General features: G+C 36.4%; 1 protein-coding gene across 2 annotated transcripts in view; it reads right to left on the bottom strand.

Moving 5' to 3' along the window:
- PCSK5 (proprotein convertase subtilisin/kexin type 5) overlaps positions 1-16,324 on the bottom strand; it is a 457,211-nt gene that overhangs the window by 218,014 nt on the left and 222,873 nt on the right. For both annotated transcript variants that reach the window (XM_047767789.1, XM_047767787.1), the window contains exon 10: positions 3,819-3,922. In XM_047767789.1, coding sequence (XP_047623745.1) covers positions 3,819-3,922 — 104 coding nt within the window. The remainder of the gene's footprint in view (positions 1-3,818; positions 3,923-16,324) is intronic.

The raw sequence follows: 16,324 nt of genomic DNA, 5'->3' as shown, positions 1-16,324 counted from the left end.
TGTAGCCTCATACAAATACCTTCCTATTCTCATGCCATTGATTATTAAACTATATCTGGAGGAGGGTTAAAGTCAAAAGGCGGTGTCTGAAATTTAGCTGTGATTGTTCACAGAATGAAGAAATCAATATAAGGTTAGTTTCCACATATGCATTCATTAGACAGTATTTCTTTTGAAAAACAAATCTTTTGCAAAAGTTATTTTAACTATAAGAGATTACGATTATTACTATTGTTATTATTGAAGAAGCAGCAAGAGTCATCTTAGTTCAATTAACATTGTTAAAAATTAAGACACTATTTGCATAATGATGTTCATGAGTGGCTTGCAGCTTTGGGGCTCCCTTCACTATGAACTAATCTTACTATAGGATCACTGATATAGAGTGTGACCTTAACGAGAGGAGACGGAAAGGGGAAGAAAGTTCTCTGCACCCAGCTCATCAGTATGCAATGTCACTCTGTCACTCTCAAGAGAAACATACAGAGGAGTCAGTCAAGAGCCACAATCTTCAATCCTTCAAGGGCAACTTCTTTTTTTTTTCTTTCTTTTTTTTTCTTTTTAGGGTCACACCTGTGGCATATGGAAGTTCCCAGGCTAGGGGTCAAATTGAAGCTGTAGCCTCTGGCCTATGCCACAGCCACAGCAATGTAAGATCCTTGCTGCCACTGCAACCTACACCACGAGCTCATGGCAATGCTTGATCCTTAACCCACTGAGTGAGGCCAGGAGTCCTCATGGTTACTAGTAGGGTTTGTACCACTGAGCCACAGAAGGAACTCATCAAGGGCAACTTCTTTGCCTGAATGTAAACTGTCCATGCCAGTCTAACAGGAAGCTCCCGGAAGGAATCCCCTTCCAGGGGCTAGGATTCCAGGCCCATTAACACATGTGGGTAAGAGTGGATCAAGTCTACTTTGAAGGGAGAGCCACACCAGTCTATCTCCAACATCACCTGGCTCAGTTCTCTGCCTTGAATCAACCTTCCATGGGTAGGTCTTAAAGAAATATAAGGATGTCTGACTTGGCCGGGATGGTGAGACACTGTTCTGTAGATGTTGGCTTGTCCAAGTTATCAGTGGTAACTAAGACTATCAAGTCTATTGATAGTGAGACCCCAAAACATAATTGGTTGCTACTCTGAGCAGCTTTTGCTTTACCCCAGGAAAAGCCAATATGGATGTAGATACTGATGGCTCCACTGCAGAAGAGTACTACCAAGCAATTTGTGAAATTCTAGTGGTTTCAAACCCCCTTCTCCAATCTTTCGACAAGTTAAATTGCTCAACATGAAGGCACAGAAGCAAGCCCAGAGAAGCACAGGTGTTTTAAGATTCGTTTCATGTCTGCATCTCACTCAGTGTTAGGACCACGCCGAGCGCAAAGAAGGAGTGCACCCAGAGCTGCAGGCTTCTGTTTGCAGGCAACTTCCGTTTTCTCCTGTCTAAGGAGAAACATGTGGCCATGTGTTCCTGCTAAGCAAAGGCCTGCAAAAACCAGCTGACCTAATTTAAAATATGAGCTCTTGCTGAGCTCTCCTTGCATAAACTTCTTCCAAGTGTTTGCTATTTTTTATTCGTTCCGATGTATTCCATAAAAATCAGCCCATCTTTCTCCAGTCCTAGTGACCTGCATTCGCTCCTTCCCCAAAGCACATCGCTTCTCCTGCTAGCCTCTGCCTTAATCACTTTTATTTGTGGGACGCTAGGGAGGGGATGGTAATGCTTAGAGCAGAGAAGAAAATAACTCTTAAAAAAAAATTCTTCATACTATGATCATGTTTAGATGAAATATGGGGCTTGCCATCAACAAAATTACAAAATAATTCCACGGGGAGTCCAGACCGTTCAGGGTAATTCATCTATGAAAAAGTGAACTTTAATTGTTACTCTTGGCAGCAATGTAAGGAAGAGTGAAATATTATACTAAATATTGCCACGTGCAATAGTAAAATGCTCTTTCCCTCTTGCCAGAAGCAGTGTACAGCCCCCTTCAGATTCAGGTTTGGATCTGGTGATTTAGTCTAAATCCTCTGTTTCCCTCTCTCCAAAACCAACAGAGGTTTTCAAAAGAGTTGCACTTTTTATTAGAACCATTTGCTCATTTGAAGTTGCCAAAAAGGAATAAGTAAAACTGAGACTTTTATTTGGGTTAAAGTTGATTCCTCAGCTTCATGGAGGTCAATGTACTTAGTCTATGAACCTTCTCCTTCTACTAAGAAGTGTATTGCAGTGTTGAACCATCCAAGATTATGTTTTGATAATTTCTTTGCCCCTCCCCAAACCCCACCCCTTTGCTGCCTGGATTTACATAGTAGGGATTGGAAAATAATCAAAAGGAAACACCATAATATGGCAAATTACATCCTGGATTTTCTAGAACAACTGAAATTTTAACTGAAATTTCAAATACTTTTGATGCTGCACATAACATTTGCTACTTTGAGGACAAGTCTTGATTTGGGCTTCAGAAAAGGTTACCCCAACAATTCTTTAGATTAAAAGCTCATTGAACACTGCTGCATTATTTAGTTTACAAGCACGGAAAGGTGTTTGATAATACTCAAAAGCAGAGGAATATGCTTCTTTTCCTAAAAATGGAATAAAGTCTTCAGCAAAGATGTTAGTCAAAAAACTCCTATATGGCACTGTTTACCTGGCATATTGGTTTCGGCAAAGCATGAGATTATAATAAGCTACTTGCAAATAATTTTTTAAATTACATTTTATATTTCCAGCATGAATATTTACATACACTAGGTATAATTCACTAAGGGTGTATTAAAATCATATGTAAGATATCCATGTATGTAGATTAATATTAGCTTCTAAATTATTTAAGTAGAAAAAGTTGGGGCCCAGAAAAATTAAAGGACTCAAGTTTATTCAGCTTATTATCAATGATCTGAGGGCCAGAAGCTCAGTTTTACAGTAGATATTCCCTGTGCTATGGAATGCTATTTTCCAACCATAGGGATATATGATGATAGAAGATCATTTGGGAATAAGTTTAAATCTCCAGATATGACAAAAAGTAATCTTTGTTGTAGCTTAAATTAATGGATTAAAATTTAGGTTATCATAAACCTGAGTAAAGATACTAAACTGTAGGACATTTTCTCTATATAATTATTTTCTTTAGACTGTAGCATATGTTATGGATGACAACAAACGAAACAGCTACTGTTACTAAGAGGATTTGAGGAAACTATAATCTATCAGCCATGGGAAAAATTGCACATATAGCCTGTACATTATGAAGCTTCATAAGAACTTTGGGTTTACATAAAGTAGTACCTTAGAATTATGCCCATATTTCTATTTCTGGAAGTTTTGGGAAAACAAAACAAAATAAAACAACAAAACCAAAATATATAGAAAGCACAGCCTAGAAACTAATACTGATGTAGTCAAGTGAACAAGAGACACCAGATGTTATTTAAGTGGAAGTAATCATTTCAGAAGGTGAGGAATTTTTAAATACATTGTTACAAATACCACTCAGACCATCAATGGCAGCATATAGTAAACTAACGAGAAGCCTCATAGGTCCACAATACTTGGAAGTTGGTTACTGTTAAAGAAACTGACCTATGAAATGGGAAGCCAAGGAAATCTGCTTTCTATGTGTTGTTTAAATGTTAAAAAAAGGAAACTGCCTTTATTTATTTATTTATTTTTAACTAAGAGATCAAGTTCTTCTTTTGTCAGCACAAAATTTAAAGTTTCTTTGGAGGGGTTCTATTCCCTGCTCTCCATTTAAAATGGGGGAAAAATAAAAATATTTTGCCTGTGACAGAATATGAAAGAAGTTCTCACCCTTAAAACCAGCAGCATTGGTTTTCCAGTCATTAGCGTTCAAATGTCCTGCACGGGAAGTCCTTACAATAACATGCTGCACGTCTCTCCAGGTCAGAAACGGACTGGGGAAAGACAAGGTAAGAATCATTGTACCAAAAAAAAAAAAAAGATGGGGGAAGCAGAGAGTCACAAGCAAATTAAAAAAGCGAAAGCAAAAGGGCAAAGTACTAAAAACAAAGGGTCAGCGATTTGGGTTTGGGATAAACAAATGCCAAATGCCGCTCTTGTTCTCAACTTGGAGAGGTGACATTAGTCTCAGGGAGGCAGAAAATGTAACCCTGAATTTGAGAAATGATGTGATATTAGTGTCCGTTTTTAAAAGGGTGAGGATTTCCAGTTTCCTTATCAAAATGGCTCCCAAGTCTGACCCTGTCATCCTTTCTGTAGAAGATTGCATCATCGTCAGAATATTACAACAAGCTAACATTTTAAACTGAAGGCCTCTAGAACATTCCTTGTTCATTTGTTTAGCCAGGCAGTTTATTTGTGATTTAACAAAGAACATAGCCATGATTACTATTTTAGATGGACAACGGGATAGAGAAAAAAGTCTTAACTGAAACGGAGCCCCCATTTTCAGTGCTCTCAGAAAAGGAAAATGTGGCACAGAGCCCCAAACTGGTCACCAGGCACAGGGTGGTAGGGGAATGGTCTTAATTTACAATAAATACTTATTATATTAAATTACAGGATACCTATTTCTTGTGGCTGTTGGCACTGAAGACCACAAAGACACTAATGAATGGGAGATTCATCAGAGAACTGTAATACTAATAATCACACAGAAAACAAATCCAAGTACATATACACAGTCTTTTCAAAGAACATGTTATATACTGGAACCACATAACTCTGTGAATCCATGAAATTATAATCAGGATACTTATTCAAATCAGTCTTGATTGTGAGATATGACAATATTTTACTTAATGGGGTAAGAAGGAAAAGAAAAGGAAATACGGCAACTTATCACACAGCTTGTAGAGTTATTTTCTTTGCTTCCCATCTGCCAGCTTCCTTTTGGAAGGATATTTGCAAAGGTGGTTCAGAACATTTGGAGGAGTGACAGTGATTTGCTACCTGCTCTGAGGTGTGACAGAAGCACGTGGAAATCTCTGTGTCCCCTTATGTGGGAATGTATGCACACTAGTGTCTCCCAAGCAGAGAAAGAAACTGATATCTTAACTGTAGCTAATTTTCAATGATATTTCCCCATCACACACACAGCATATGTGTTTCTCCTAATGAGAGGGGGCCCAGTGATCACATTCTGGTGCCTTCATTTCCTACCTATGTGAAACTGACTTTTCAAAGTGGCAGTTTCCCTACTTAAAATGTGGATGCTAATATCTACTTTACTTCCTTGTACCAACTGAATCAAAGAACAGTTGACCCTTGAACAATGTGGAGCTTAGGGGCACTGACCCTGAGCAGTCAAAGAAAATAACTTATAGTTGGTTCTGCATCTGTGGGTGCAACCAAAGCAGATCATGTGTATTTAGTGAAAAAAAAAAAATCTGCATTTAAGTGGACCCACACAGTTTAAATCTATGTTGTTCAAGAATCAACTGTAATGCAAATACTTAACCTAGTTCCTGTGTATATAGTAAGTAATTTTAAGTGGTACATCATTTTGCTAATGAAGAGCCGCAGCTCCAATTTAGAGGTTTGATAAGGAAGGAGATGGGGAGGAAAACGTACTAGAGAATTCTGATACCTTTTTGTTATGCCCTCAGGTTATAAATATAAGAGAGCAATTCCTGCCATTTTCAAATGGGGGTAAGTTTGGATTTTGACTGTTTTGGAAGACTGAATTAACAAAAGACCTCATACTAAGGAACTAAAACCACATAAACCATGCATCTCATACAGATATGAGAACCATGAAAACAGAATTACTTTGTTTTGTTTTGATACAACCCTCATTAGAAACCAATTTTAGAACCTAACAAAGCACAAAACTCTGAAGAAAGGGAGGGAGGTTGTACGATGGCTCCCAGAAACCAGGGAAATTTTGCTTCTAAAATGAGGAGCATAATTTGGCCCTTTGCTGACTACTACTGAATCCACAAAAAATTAAATTGATTCAATGCACTACAGTCAGGAAAATTAGGAGAAGGAGTCTAGGGATAATTCTGAATGCTACTCACAACATAAGATGTTTCAGCTTTCCCTGAGATGCAAGAGTAATCTCCTTCCCCTTTTCCAGTGTAGGTAATTGGGTGAGGGGCAAAAACAACAAAAACTCAGTCTGGAAGACAGTGCAGCTACTTATTTATGGGAAAGCAAAACCCTCTCAAATAAACATATATGTTTTTACTTTCTCATGTGGAAGCAGCAAGATATCTAAAAGTACACCTGGATTGGATAAATATGTCTAAATCAACCTTGTAATTTAAAAATAACATGTAACACATCATTAAAACTTTCACATTTTAAATGTTACCCTTCAGGAAAAAAAAAAGAGAGAAGAAATACCACAAATGTCCCCATTACCTATCACCAGGACAAAATTCCTGTTAGAAATATTGACCACAAAGTTCTGACCATTGCAAGACCATCTGCCTAGCAACTCTTTGCACTAAAAATAGAATAACAAACTGGGACCACTTATTTGTACCTTAGGCGTTGTTTTCAGGCAGATTTAGGAAGCCTCCTGCCTTCAACTCAGCCTGAAGAAATAAGAGTTACTTTTTCTCATGCTGAGTTGCAAAACCTTGTTCTTCTTGGGCTGCTTGTAATTAGAACTGAGAAATTAGCTTCAGGAAATTGAAACTACACCTGAAAAGAAGGAGGCATTCGGATAATTTTATGGTGACATTCGATAATGCACAACTTCAGAAATGATTTAATTTCAAAACTTTCTGAATTTCACCAAAATAAAGTGAGGATAATATGGGAAAACAACGGATTTTGAATCAGTGGTGTTCCTACCTGTGGGAGGGTAAATAATTAGCTCTGGAAACAGTCATAGGTTAAGTGACTAGTATCCTGAGAGAATGTTTATTTATGGAAAAGTCTGATTCACATTTACCACCTATTTGTATTTCTGCTCACAGGGATGATGGAGCAGTGAAGAAATTGTCAAACGTGGGGTAAACTACACACAGATTAAAAGCAGAGAAGGGAAGGCTGAGTGTCGTGACCCACGATGGTAACGTAGGACCCCCTAAAATTAACCCACTTCTGCCAATTACCCCGGAACCCACACTCTACTGGCTTCTGAAAACCAATACCCCTCCCATCCCCAAAGTACCAAGCAAATAATAATAAAAAAGGCCAAAAGTCTAAACAACTAAGAGAAAAAGAGCAGTTTTAGTCACTTCTGAGTCTAGTGAACACCAATCTCAGAATAAGTGACCAGGAGTTATGCCACACATCCCTTGAGCTCTTCCTGGAATTGAGTTACCCCCAAACAACAATCTACCCCCAAAGGATCACATTTGGAAATGCCTGCGAAATGTGCCTAGCTGGTGATGAACTGTCAAGGCAATAAAGTATGTTAATTTTCTAGGGAGTGCTGTATATCATCTTTTCCCATAAGGAACTTCTGCTTCCTTTGATGACCCCCAAATAATGCCAACATTAGCTAACTCTTGGCCAAGGGCAGGCAACTGTGTGTTGTTCATGCATTATGATTGTGTGATCTTAAATATGGCAGAGGTAAAATTTGTATCCCCATTTCACTTTGGGTTCCATGCAGTAACTCAAGTGGTTAGAGGTACAGCTACTATTCCAATCAGCCTCACCTGGCTATTTACTACCATCTCCAGATAGAACCGAAAAGGGGAAATGCATGTAAACACAGTGACTTGTCAGGTGAGTCTCTGACAAAAGGATCAGGAAGTTATATCTAGCATATCATGTCCTCATGGTCACACCATTTTTTGTGCCCACAATCTCCCTCAACCTATTGGCTGATTTTTGTTTGCAATGGAATTCAGGAGATTCTTGAGTCTTAGATTTAATCTGAGTTTCAGGTTCCAAAGCCCTAACTTTGGCACACTCTCACAAAGGTAAACAGAAAGATAGCAAACTAGGAAAAATCATATTCTGATTATAAAATAATTTTTATACTTAATTTCATAACATTATATAATTTCTTAACATGTGTTATGAGACTGTCTCACTTCGCCTGTAATGCTCACACTGTGCTGTGGTCTAAAGCCTAATGAAGTAGCTAACTCTTCTCCAGTTAGGGCACCTCAGCTGAACCTCATCCGAAATACTTCCAGTTTGCAGCTGCAAAAACAGGGTTGTTAAGGACACTATAACTAACTGGTGTATTTGTATTATACTTTTGTTCTGAGCAGCACAAAGTATTTCATGGGTCCAATAATAGGTTTCAAAGAAGTAGGACATATGCTGGGAGAGACATTTTGTTTAGTGCTTGCTTCTTCTTGGATGTCTGAGTGCAATTGCTAGCACTTAAATTTTTTAAAAATCTCCCATGAGTTTTCCCACATAATTCTGCACACATGTGAATAAATCTGTACTTGGGTGTCCTTAAAAACAAGAACCAATTTTCAATCTTGAGTAACTGATTCACTTGCGTTATTAAAAGGGAAAAAAAGAACTCAGCTTCCCCCAACCTCTCCCTCCCGGATGGATTTGTATCATAGGCAGTTTAAGGACACCTGAAAAAAGGAACAACAAATATAAATCTTATTATGGAAAGCAAACTGATCAATAAGAGGAGCAATGGCCAATCCAGATAATGAAAAGTGTTTCTTAAATTGGACACTCTTTAAATACAGGAGTGATTCTGCCTAAAGCAAAGACGAGAGATTACGTGTAACAGACCTATAGGGAAATCAATGATCGTCAAATATCCAACTTATTAAATAGTCAACCAAATATCCAAGACAAACCCAGTCTCCTTTTATGTTTTTTAAGATAGTGTAAAAGAAAAATGGGAATGAATAGCCAGAAAATGAATGTTGCTCTACAGATGCTAAGTAAGTCAGCAATAGTGGAAAAGGATACATTGTGAAATGGAACAACCAAGATGAGGCAGAACTGTTTAAAGCCTGCAGAGACTGGGAAAAACATTACTCTGACTGCAGCCAGTGCGTGCCAATGATAATTCAAGAATAAAATACAGACCTTCTAACATAGGAAACCAATCTTCTTTTGCCAGGTAAGGAAGACCCCAAAGGGATCACCCGGTGGTCAGACCCTCTGCAAGCCAGAGACTATGGCTAATGCGACATTTGTTCTGTGTTCTATATTAATTCAAAAGTTCTCTGCCGAAAATTGGGTTGTAGTAACAGAAAACACAGTTAATAATACCTCCAGATTTAGACATATGACTTATACTGCTATTGCCTGGACCCCTGCTTAGGATCCATCTACACCTGAACCAGAACAGAAAAGATAAAAGAGAAAATTGGTTCGAGATCATATTTTACACTCCAGTTACCTGAATTTAGTATAAACCAAAGGTGAAGAAATTTGGTTTCTAAACACACTTAAGATACTCCCAAAGTTACGAAGAAAAATTCTGTCATTTAAACTGAAGGACCTTCTTCCCTTATACATCCTGGCTTATCTGTAGGATGTCATCACACCTAAAAGACATCAAGTAAGTTTTCTGCAGCTTTACAAATGATAATTTATTTGTAAGCTCAGTAATAATTTCCTTGAAATGCCTTACTACACACAGGCTTACGGAATAAAATTTGATAAGTGGTCAGACAGAGGAACACTAAGTTGAGATCACATGCATTGAAATCAATTCACAATTGTGTCTTTGTTTCTAGCTTTCCTGGTACACTCAATTCCCTCCAAGAATATTACCCTGAGACTATGGATTCTAGCTGTTCTAAAGGCCTGAAATGTTTTCTCAGCTGAAATGTGGAGACAAATGCATTGCCTCAGATTACTATTATTATTATTATTATTATTATTGTCTTTTTAGGCCCACACCATGGCATATGGAGGTTCCCAGGCTAGGGGTCGAATGAGAGCTGTAGCTGCCCACAGCCACAGCAATGCCAGATCCGAGCCATGTCTGCAACCTACACCACAGCTCACGGCAATGCTGGATCCTTAACCCACTTAAGTGAGGCCAGGGATCGAACCTGGGTCCTCATGGATGCTAGATTAATTTCCATTGAGCCACAACAGGAATGTCCACTATCTCAGATTCTTGCTTGCAAAGCACCTGGCACATGATGGGCTCTCAGAGACAATAGTCATTATTAGAATTTCTTGAGATCAACATTCTATCATGACCAAAAAATTCAGGACTCCTTTCTGAATTTATACCAGCATTTGATAAAATTCCATCTAACCTCTCTAAGTTTTCTTCTACGCTCCAAAATTTTAACAGTATGTTTTTAGTTTTCTGTAGTAGGTGAACAAAATAGTGTTTTCAACTCCTTGGCATATTTCTGCTTAGTGAAATAACACTGCTACTAAGCTCTGTCAAAGAGATCTGGTTTTAAAAGCTGATGGCCGAAGCAGCAAGCTGACTGGTTGGGAAAGAACTGTTTCTACCTGCTGTGATGGTTAGCAGATCCTCTCTATTTGTGGGAAGATCTTCCTTTTGATAGTTGGCCATCCTAGAGGATGGTGAAAAGTTCTTTGGTTTGATAGTGTAGTGCCTTTTAAATACCAAATGTTAGAATGAAGACTTCGTGCAAACTTATTTGCTCAACTTAAATACCAGACTGAAGTCTTCTTGACACTTTTTCTAAGCAGTTCAAGGACTTGCAGAGTTCTCACCTCAAAAGCAACAAAAATATTTGGTGGCCTCTCTGTTATTCCTATGATTTTAAATTACAGCATTTCTTATCACTTGATCTTATTAAATACAAAGAAGTAAAAGGATCCTTTTCAAAACACTTATTGACAAAATCTTTTTAAAAAAGGTTTTTTTTTTTAACATTCAGCTTTAATTTAAAAGTTAAATGAAAACGACTAAGCATTTTGGACTCTAGCATTTTAAATAAATGTTATTCTATTTTAGATACTCCTGGTTTATTATGTCAACTCCTGGCAATCGTTCTAATTATTAAACTTAACTAGTAACAAAAAATGTTTTCCCAAATTTTCATGCTACATACACACCCCTAAGGAAAAAGATCAAGTAAGATAAATAGAAATCTATTGAAACAATTTTGGGGGTATTTCAAATAACTCTATGGCTGAGGTGAATGGACTGAGAAAAATAATGTTTAACTTTCTCATACTTCACATTAAAAAAAACCAAGCTGGCTTCTCACCTAAAAGAGAGGGGAAAAAAGTAACCCCCCTGCCCCGCCAACCTTGGCCCTGTTTCCTTGTCTGTTTCCCAAATTAGAGACCTAAGATGCTAATGGGCTGAAAAAGCAGGTGTGTAATTCTTCACTTTTTTCTTTTCTTTTCTTTTCTTGTTTTTGCCTTTTGTCTTTTTAGGGCCACACCCACGGCATATGGAGGTTCCCAGACTAGGGGTTGAATTGGAGCTGCAGCCACCGGCCTACACCACAGCTCAAGGCAACGATGGATCCTTAACCCACTGAGCCATGATGGGCACTCCTTTTTTTTTTTTGATAGGCAAAAAATAGATTTATTAAGATAGGATGCTCATGAAAGATGCACATGGGCAGGCAAGGAGGCTCTGCCTACTTTTTTTATTTTCAAGGCAGCCCATGTATTCACTCTTCTATCTCTCCTGTCCCCAATTTAGCGTCTCCATTCCCACAAACGATGGCAGAAAACAGAAAATAAATTCCACCTTTCTTTTCTATTGCCTCCCTGGGTCTATATGTTGGGATGCCAAAAGCACATCTCCCCAGTGAGTGGTGCCCAAGAGACAGAGCTCTGATTAATAAAACCTAAGTGGGATTCTACTGAGCATTTCTGAGAAAGTCTCTGCTTTCCTGCCACAGGCACTGCCTAATCTTCTAAGCCCTCTTCATTCTTTCCTTCCTCTTTTTACCTGAACGTGGATGTGGTGGCTGACCCTTCAGCAGCCATTAAGAAAAGATCAAGAAAATAACATAGACTTTGGCCTTGATAGCTTTGAGCTTCTGAATCAACACCTTACAGATTTCATGTTGTACTAGCCAAACTTTACCACTAATTACAAGTCCGAAAATATGTCATCTTCAAATGTATGGAGTATTAGACACCATTTATTGAGTGTTCGCCATGTGCCACACACACAGTGAAAAGTATTCAATATTCATTATTTCATTATGCCTCATAACAATCCTATGAGACAGGTACTGTTACTTTTATTACTGAAATAAGGACATCAAAGCTAAGAAAGCTGAAGGAGCCTGTTCAGGGTCATATGATTAGCAAGAGCTGAAACTGGCCACAGGTGGTCTGACTACAGAGCCCCTAGCTCTGACCACTATCTTGCTTTGTACTGGAGAAGTGGCCATAGGGGAAGAGTCAGGATAGCAGTGCTTATAGGAGTCCAGGCAGCAAGCCTCCAGTTTTGATATCAGGGGTAGAATGCTGATTCTGTCCTCACTCAGCATCCTTACTCTGGATGGATCTCAGGTGTTCACCGGGCTTCTTGTCTCTCATCCCACCCTTCAATGGCAGATTTGAGAAGGTCTGTGCCTGGATGCTGACAGAGCAATTCAGCAACACACCCTTTATGAAGCCAGAGTTTCTCTTTGAGAATTTTTTTTTAAAGCAATGAAAGGAAGAAAGAAAGGAAGGAAAATCTTTAAATGGTAAAAGAACTTAAGGGACAAGTCTAAGGGACAGGACAAAGAAAGGAAGAGAGAGAAGAGAGTAGAGAAGAAAAACAGTATGAAAATCATGGAAAATATAGTGCAGAAAAAAAAAGAAGCAAGCAATCAATCATAAAGCATGATGAGATAGAAAGCAGAAGCTGAGAGAGAAAGGAGTATAAAGTGGTGTTAGCAAAAGCAGATTCTGTATAGGAGAGAGTAAATTGATACAGCTATGCATATTGCAGCGTTGATGTGGTCAATTAAAATAATAATGTGGAATACAAATCTAAGAACTTCTGACTATATATATATATATTTTTTTAAAAGGAGAATAATGAGATGACAGAGGAAGACAAAATGATAGATATGGAGGACAGAAAATAGGAATGCACTTTAGGACACTAGCTCTGTCTTCCTCTGAGGACTACCATTTACTGAGTCTTAGTAATACACTTACTTACCAGATGTTCTAATGGCTGCTTTGTATTTTACTGAACACAATGCACACAAAACAACCCCATGGGGTAAACAACATTATTATTTCCTCTTTACAGATGTAGAACTAAGGCTTTGAAAGGCTGAATATCTTTCCCAAAGTCAAATAACAGTGAGAATCAGATTGGGGCATTGAAACCAGGACTCTTAAGACTTCAGGGCAAAAGCTCTGAAGCCTCATGGTAGGCTTGGTCCAAAGGAGGCAGAAAAAATTTCGGTATGTTTCAGGAAATATTAAGAGCTGCAACCCCTAGACTCATCCAAAAATAAATAAACAAACAAACATTTTCAATACAAGCACAGATAAAAAAATATACTGAAAGCTGCTATTCAGCAATTTAAAAAACAAAATAAAATAGAAAGTTGACTTTCTCTGCAATGCTAATTTCAGGAAAGGATGAAAGGTCAGTAAAAGCTTTTGAAATGAAACCAAGAGTTTTATACTGAGCTTCTGGTCCTTCATGAATAAATGCAGAAGACACACATTTGCAGGGCTGAGGTACTATACTCACCCACCTCTCTACAAACACACATTCAGAAAACCAAAATGAAACACATAATTTAAAGAGTTGATGAGCAACTAAATCAAACTTAAAAATCCTAGAATGTGTAGTTGTTACTAACTTACTGATGGCTCTAAGACAGATTAAAGAGAGTTAATAATTGTTTTGACACAATTCTTCTGAAAAGAAAAATAATGGTAAGAATTAAATTAACTGAAATAGTCTGTTGAGTAAATCCAGATTATGAGATTAAAGATGGAGAAATGATTACAGATGGGAGAAATAAAGTTAATGTAAGTCAAGTTCATATACCAAGCAGTCAACGGAAATAAATAACTCCTCTATTAGATGTTTAATATACCAGTATTGCGTATTTGAAAATGACATTTTAAAATTACTTGAAAATCAAATTTTACCAAAAAACTGAAATATAAAAACAACAACAAAAAAGAATGGCCAGACATTTTTCTACAAAATGGCAAAATTAGTTGCAAAAAATATTTTAGACAAAATGCTAAAAAGTACAAGGAAGTACAATTTAGCTGAAAGATAAGGTCCTTTTTTTACAATAAATATCTAACAGCATCAAATAAGTGCATCGAAATACATGCATCAAAGCCTCTGAGAAAAAGTACCTGATGGAACCACACACTAGTGGCCATATAATTTAATCCATTTGAGAGAGAAAATATGAAGGATTTGTTTATATAATGATGTAATTTAATAATATTAAAATATATGTTGTACCAAGACTAACGTTTTCCTTCCAGAATTCAAGGATCACTTAAAAGGTTTTGAAAGAAAAGTTGAAGATATACTAGGCCAAAAGAAAATCTCAACAATTGCCCCAAAGAAAAACAATGCCTCACAAACCACTAGTGCAGCTGATTATCTAACCTTATTATCTGACCATAATTCAGTGGGGAAAAAAACAGTCAATAGTAAATCCAAATAGAAAGAAAGATTGTTAACAATATTATTTTCAATTGTCATTCTATCAAAGAGGAAGCCAAAATATCATTAGAAAACAATGACACACAGTCAAAAGCATGTTCATAGGTTAAATGTCCATCTTCAAAAAATTATATTAGTATAAAAGGCAAAATAAATGAACCATGGTTCAACCAATAAGATTCATAAAAGTACAAAAATTGATCCTAAGAGAAACAAGAAAGATTAACAAAATGAAAAAAGGACAAAAGGAAAACATCATCACTGATAAAGAACTGGCCTTTTTAAAAATAACAACTAAAACATCTAGTTAAAAAAAATATATACATAAAATACATTATATATACAATATAAATTATATTCTGTTATATAATCTGTACATCAATGTAATTGTATTACATATAATTATATTAGTTATACATATAACTATATGTATAATTGGCTAAAACTTTAAAAAATCATAAAAAATGTGGACATAGTTCTGGAGAATACAAATAAAAAATTTAAAATTAAGAAAATCTGTCAAAGAATTACCTTTCAAAAGGCTTTAGGGCCAGATGGTTTCCTTCAAACATATAAGGACAGCAATTCAAAGTGTCTCCAGAGAAAAGAAAAATCGCAAAATATGACAATTTATTTTATGAATTTAGTGTTACATAAGATCAAAAATTGGCAGAGACAGAGGCCAGTTTCAAGGTCAAACCAATCTGGGTTAGGAAGCCTGGCTCTTCATTTATTACCTGTGCTACCTTCGACTTGAGGAATAAAGGAAAAAACCATAAAGCATACTTTAAAGTATGCAATTAATATTACAAAACTACAAGAGCAATAATATAAAATACATACACATTATTCAGTAAAGAAATTATCAATTTCTACTCAGAAAAATAAACTCAAAACATAAATAAAAGATTCTAACATCAAACCAAGAACATGTTAAAGAACTAAATTTAATTTGTGAATATAAGCATACACTATATCAAGAAATCTATTATTCTAATAAATCACATCAACTATTCTACTGTGAGAAAACTGTGTATTAATCTCAACAAATAATGAGAAAATACCCAAATCCCATTCCTAACATTTATAAAACAAAAAATGGTGCATGGACACAAACATCAATAAAAAGTGAAACAAAAGATTAAAAGAAAATCTGGAGAAAAATCAGGATCTAGGCATGAATGTTTTTCATTCTTTGCATTAAATGTTTGAAAAGGTTAATATAGTAGAAATATTAATTGTGATACAGACTGCCATATTTTAAAGATTTTCCATATGCCTAAGTTTTTTTAATCCTAGCAACAATTTGGTGATTCTGAGGAACTATTCCAAATTTCAGATGACGAAATTGAAACTTTAGGTTAAAAAATTTAATTTTCACTTGTTCAAGGCTACACAGGTAACAATGGTTTACAGATAGGATTGGAAATGAAGTCAATCTGACTCCAAAAGTTGAAATATAATGACCAATTTGTATAATAAGAACAAACATGAAAAGTACTTGAATGAACAGAGATGAGTATTACCATCGTCATGCTATGCACGTATTAAAAAAAAAAAAAACCCTCAAGATAACCAGTTACAATATAATATGAATTAAAGGGGCCAGAGATTAGAAAATCATACAAAAACAACAACTCTGTTATAAACAACAAACAACCAATTGAAGCCATAATAGTAAGAGAAAAACAAACAAATATTGCTATTCTAAAAAATAAATTGAATCCAAAAGTATGGAACTAAAGACAAGGCTAAAATTTTATTATGACAATAAACGGAAGATCTAAATAATTCAGAGGTAGATTTTCTTGAATGGGAAAACCACCTGTTA

The sequence above is a fragment of the Phacochoerus africanus genome, chromosome 2 (assembly GCF_016906955.1).
Source record: "Phacochoerus africanus isolate WHEZ1 chromosome 2, ROS_Pafr_v1, whole genome shotgun sequence".
Lineage (NCBI taxonomy): Eukaryota > Metazoa > Chordata > Mammalia > Artiodactyla > Suidae > Phacochoerus > Phacochoerus africanus.
Note: the sequence above shows the minus strand (reverse complement) of the source record. Positions and strands in the feature narration are given on the sequence as shown.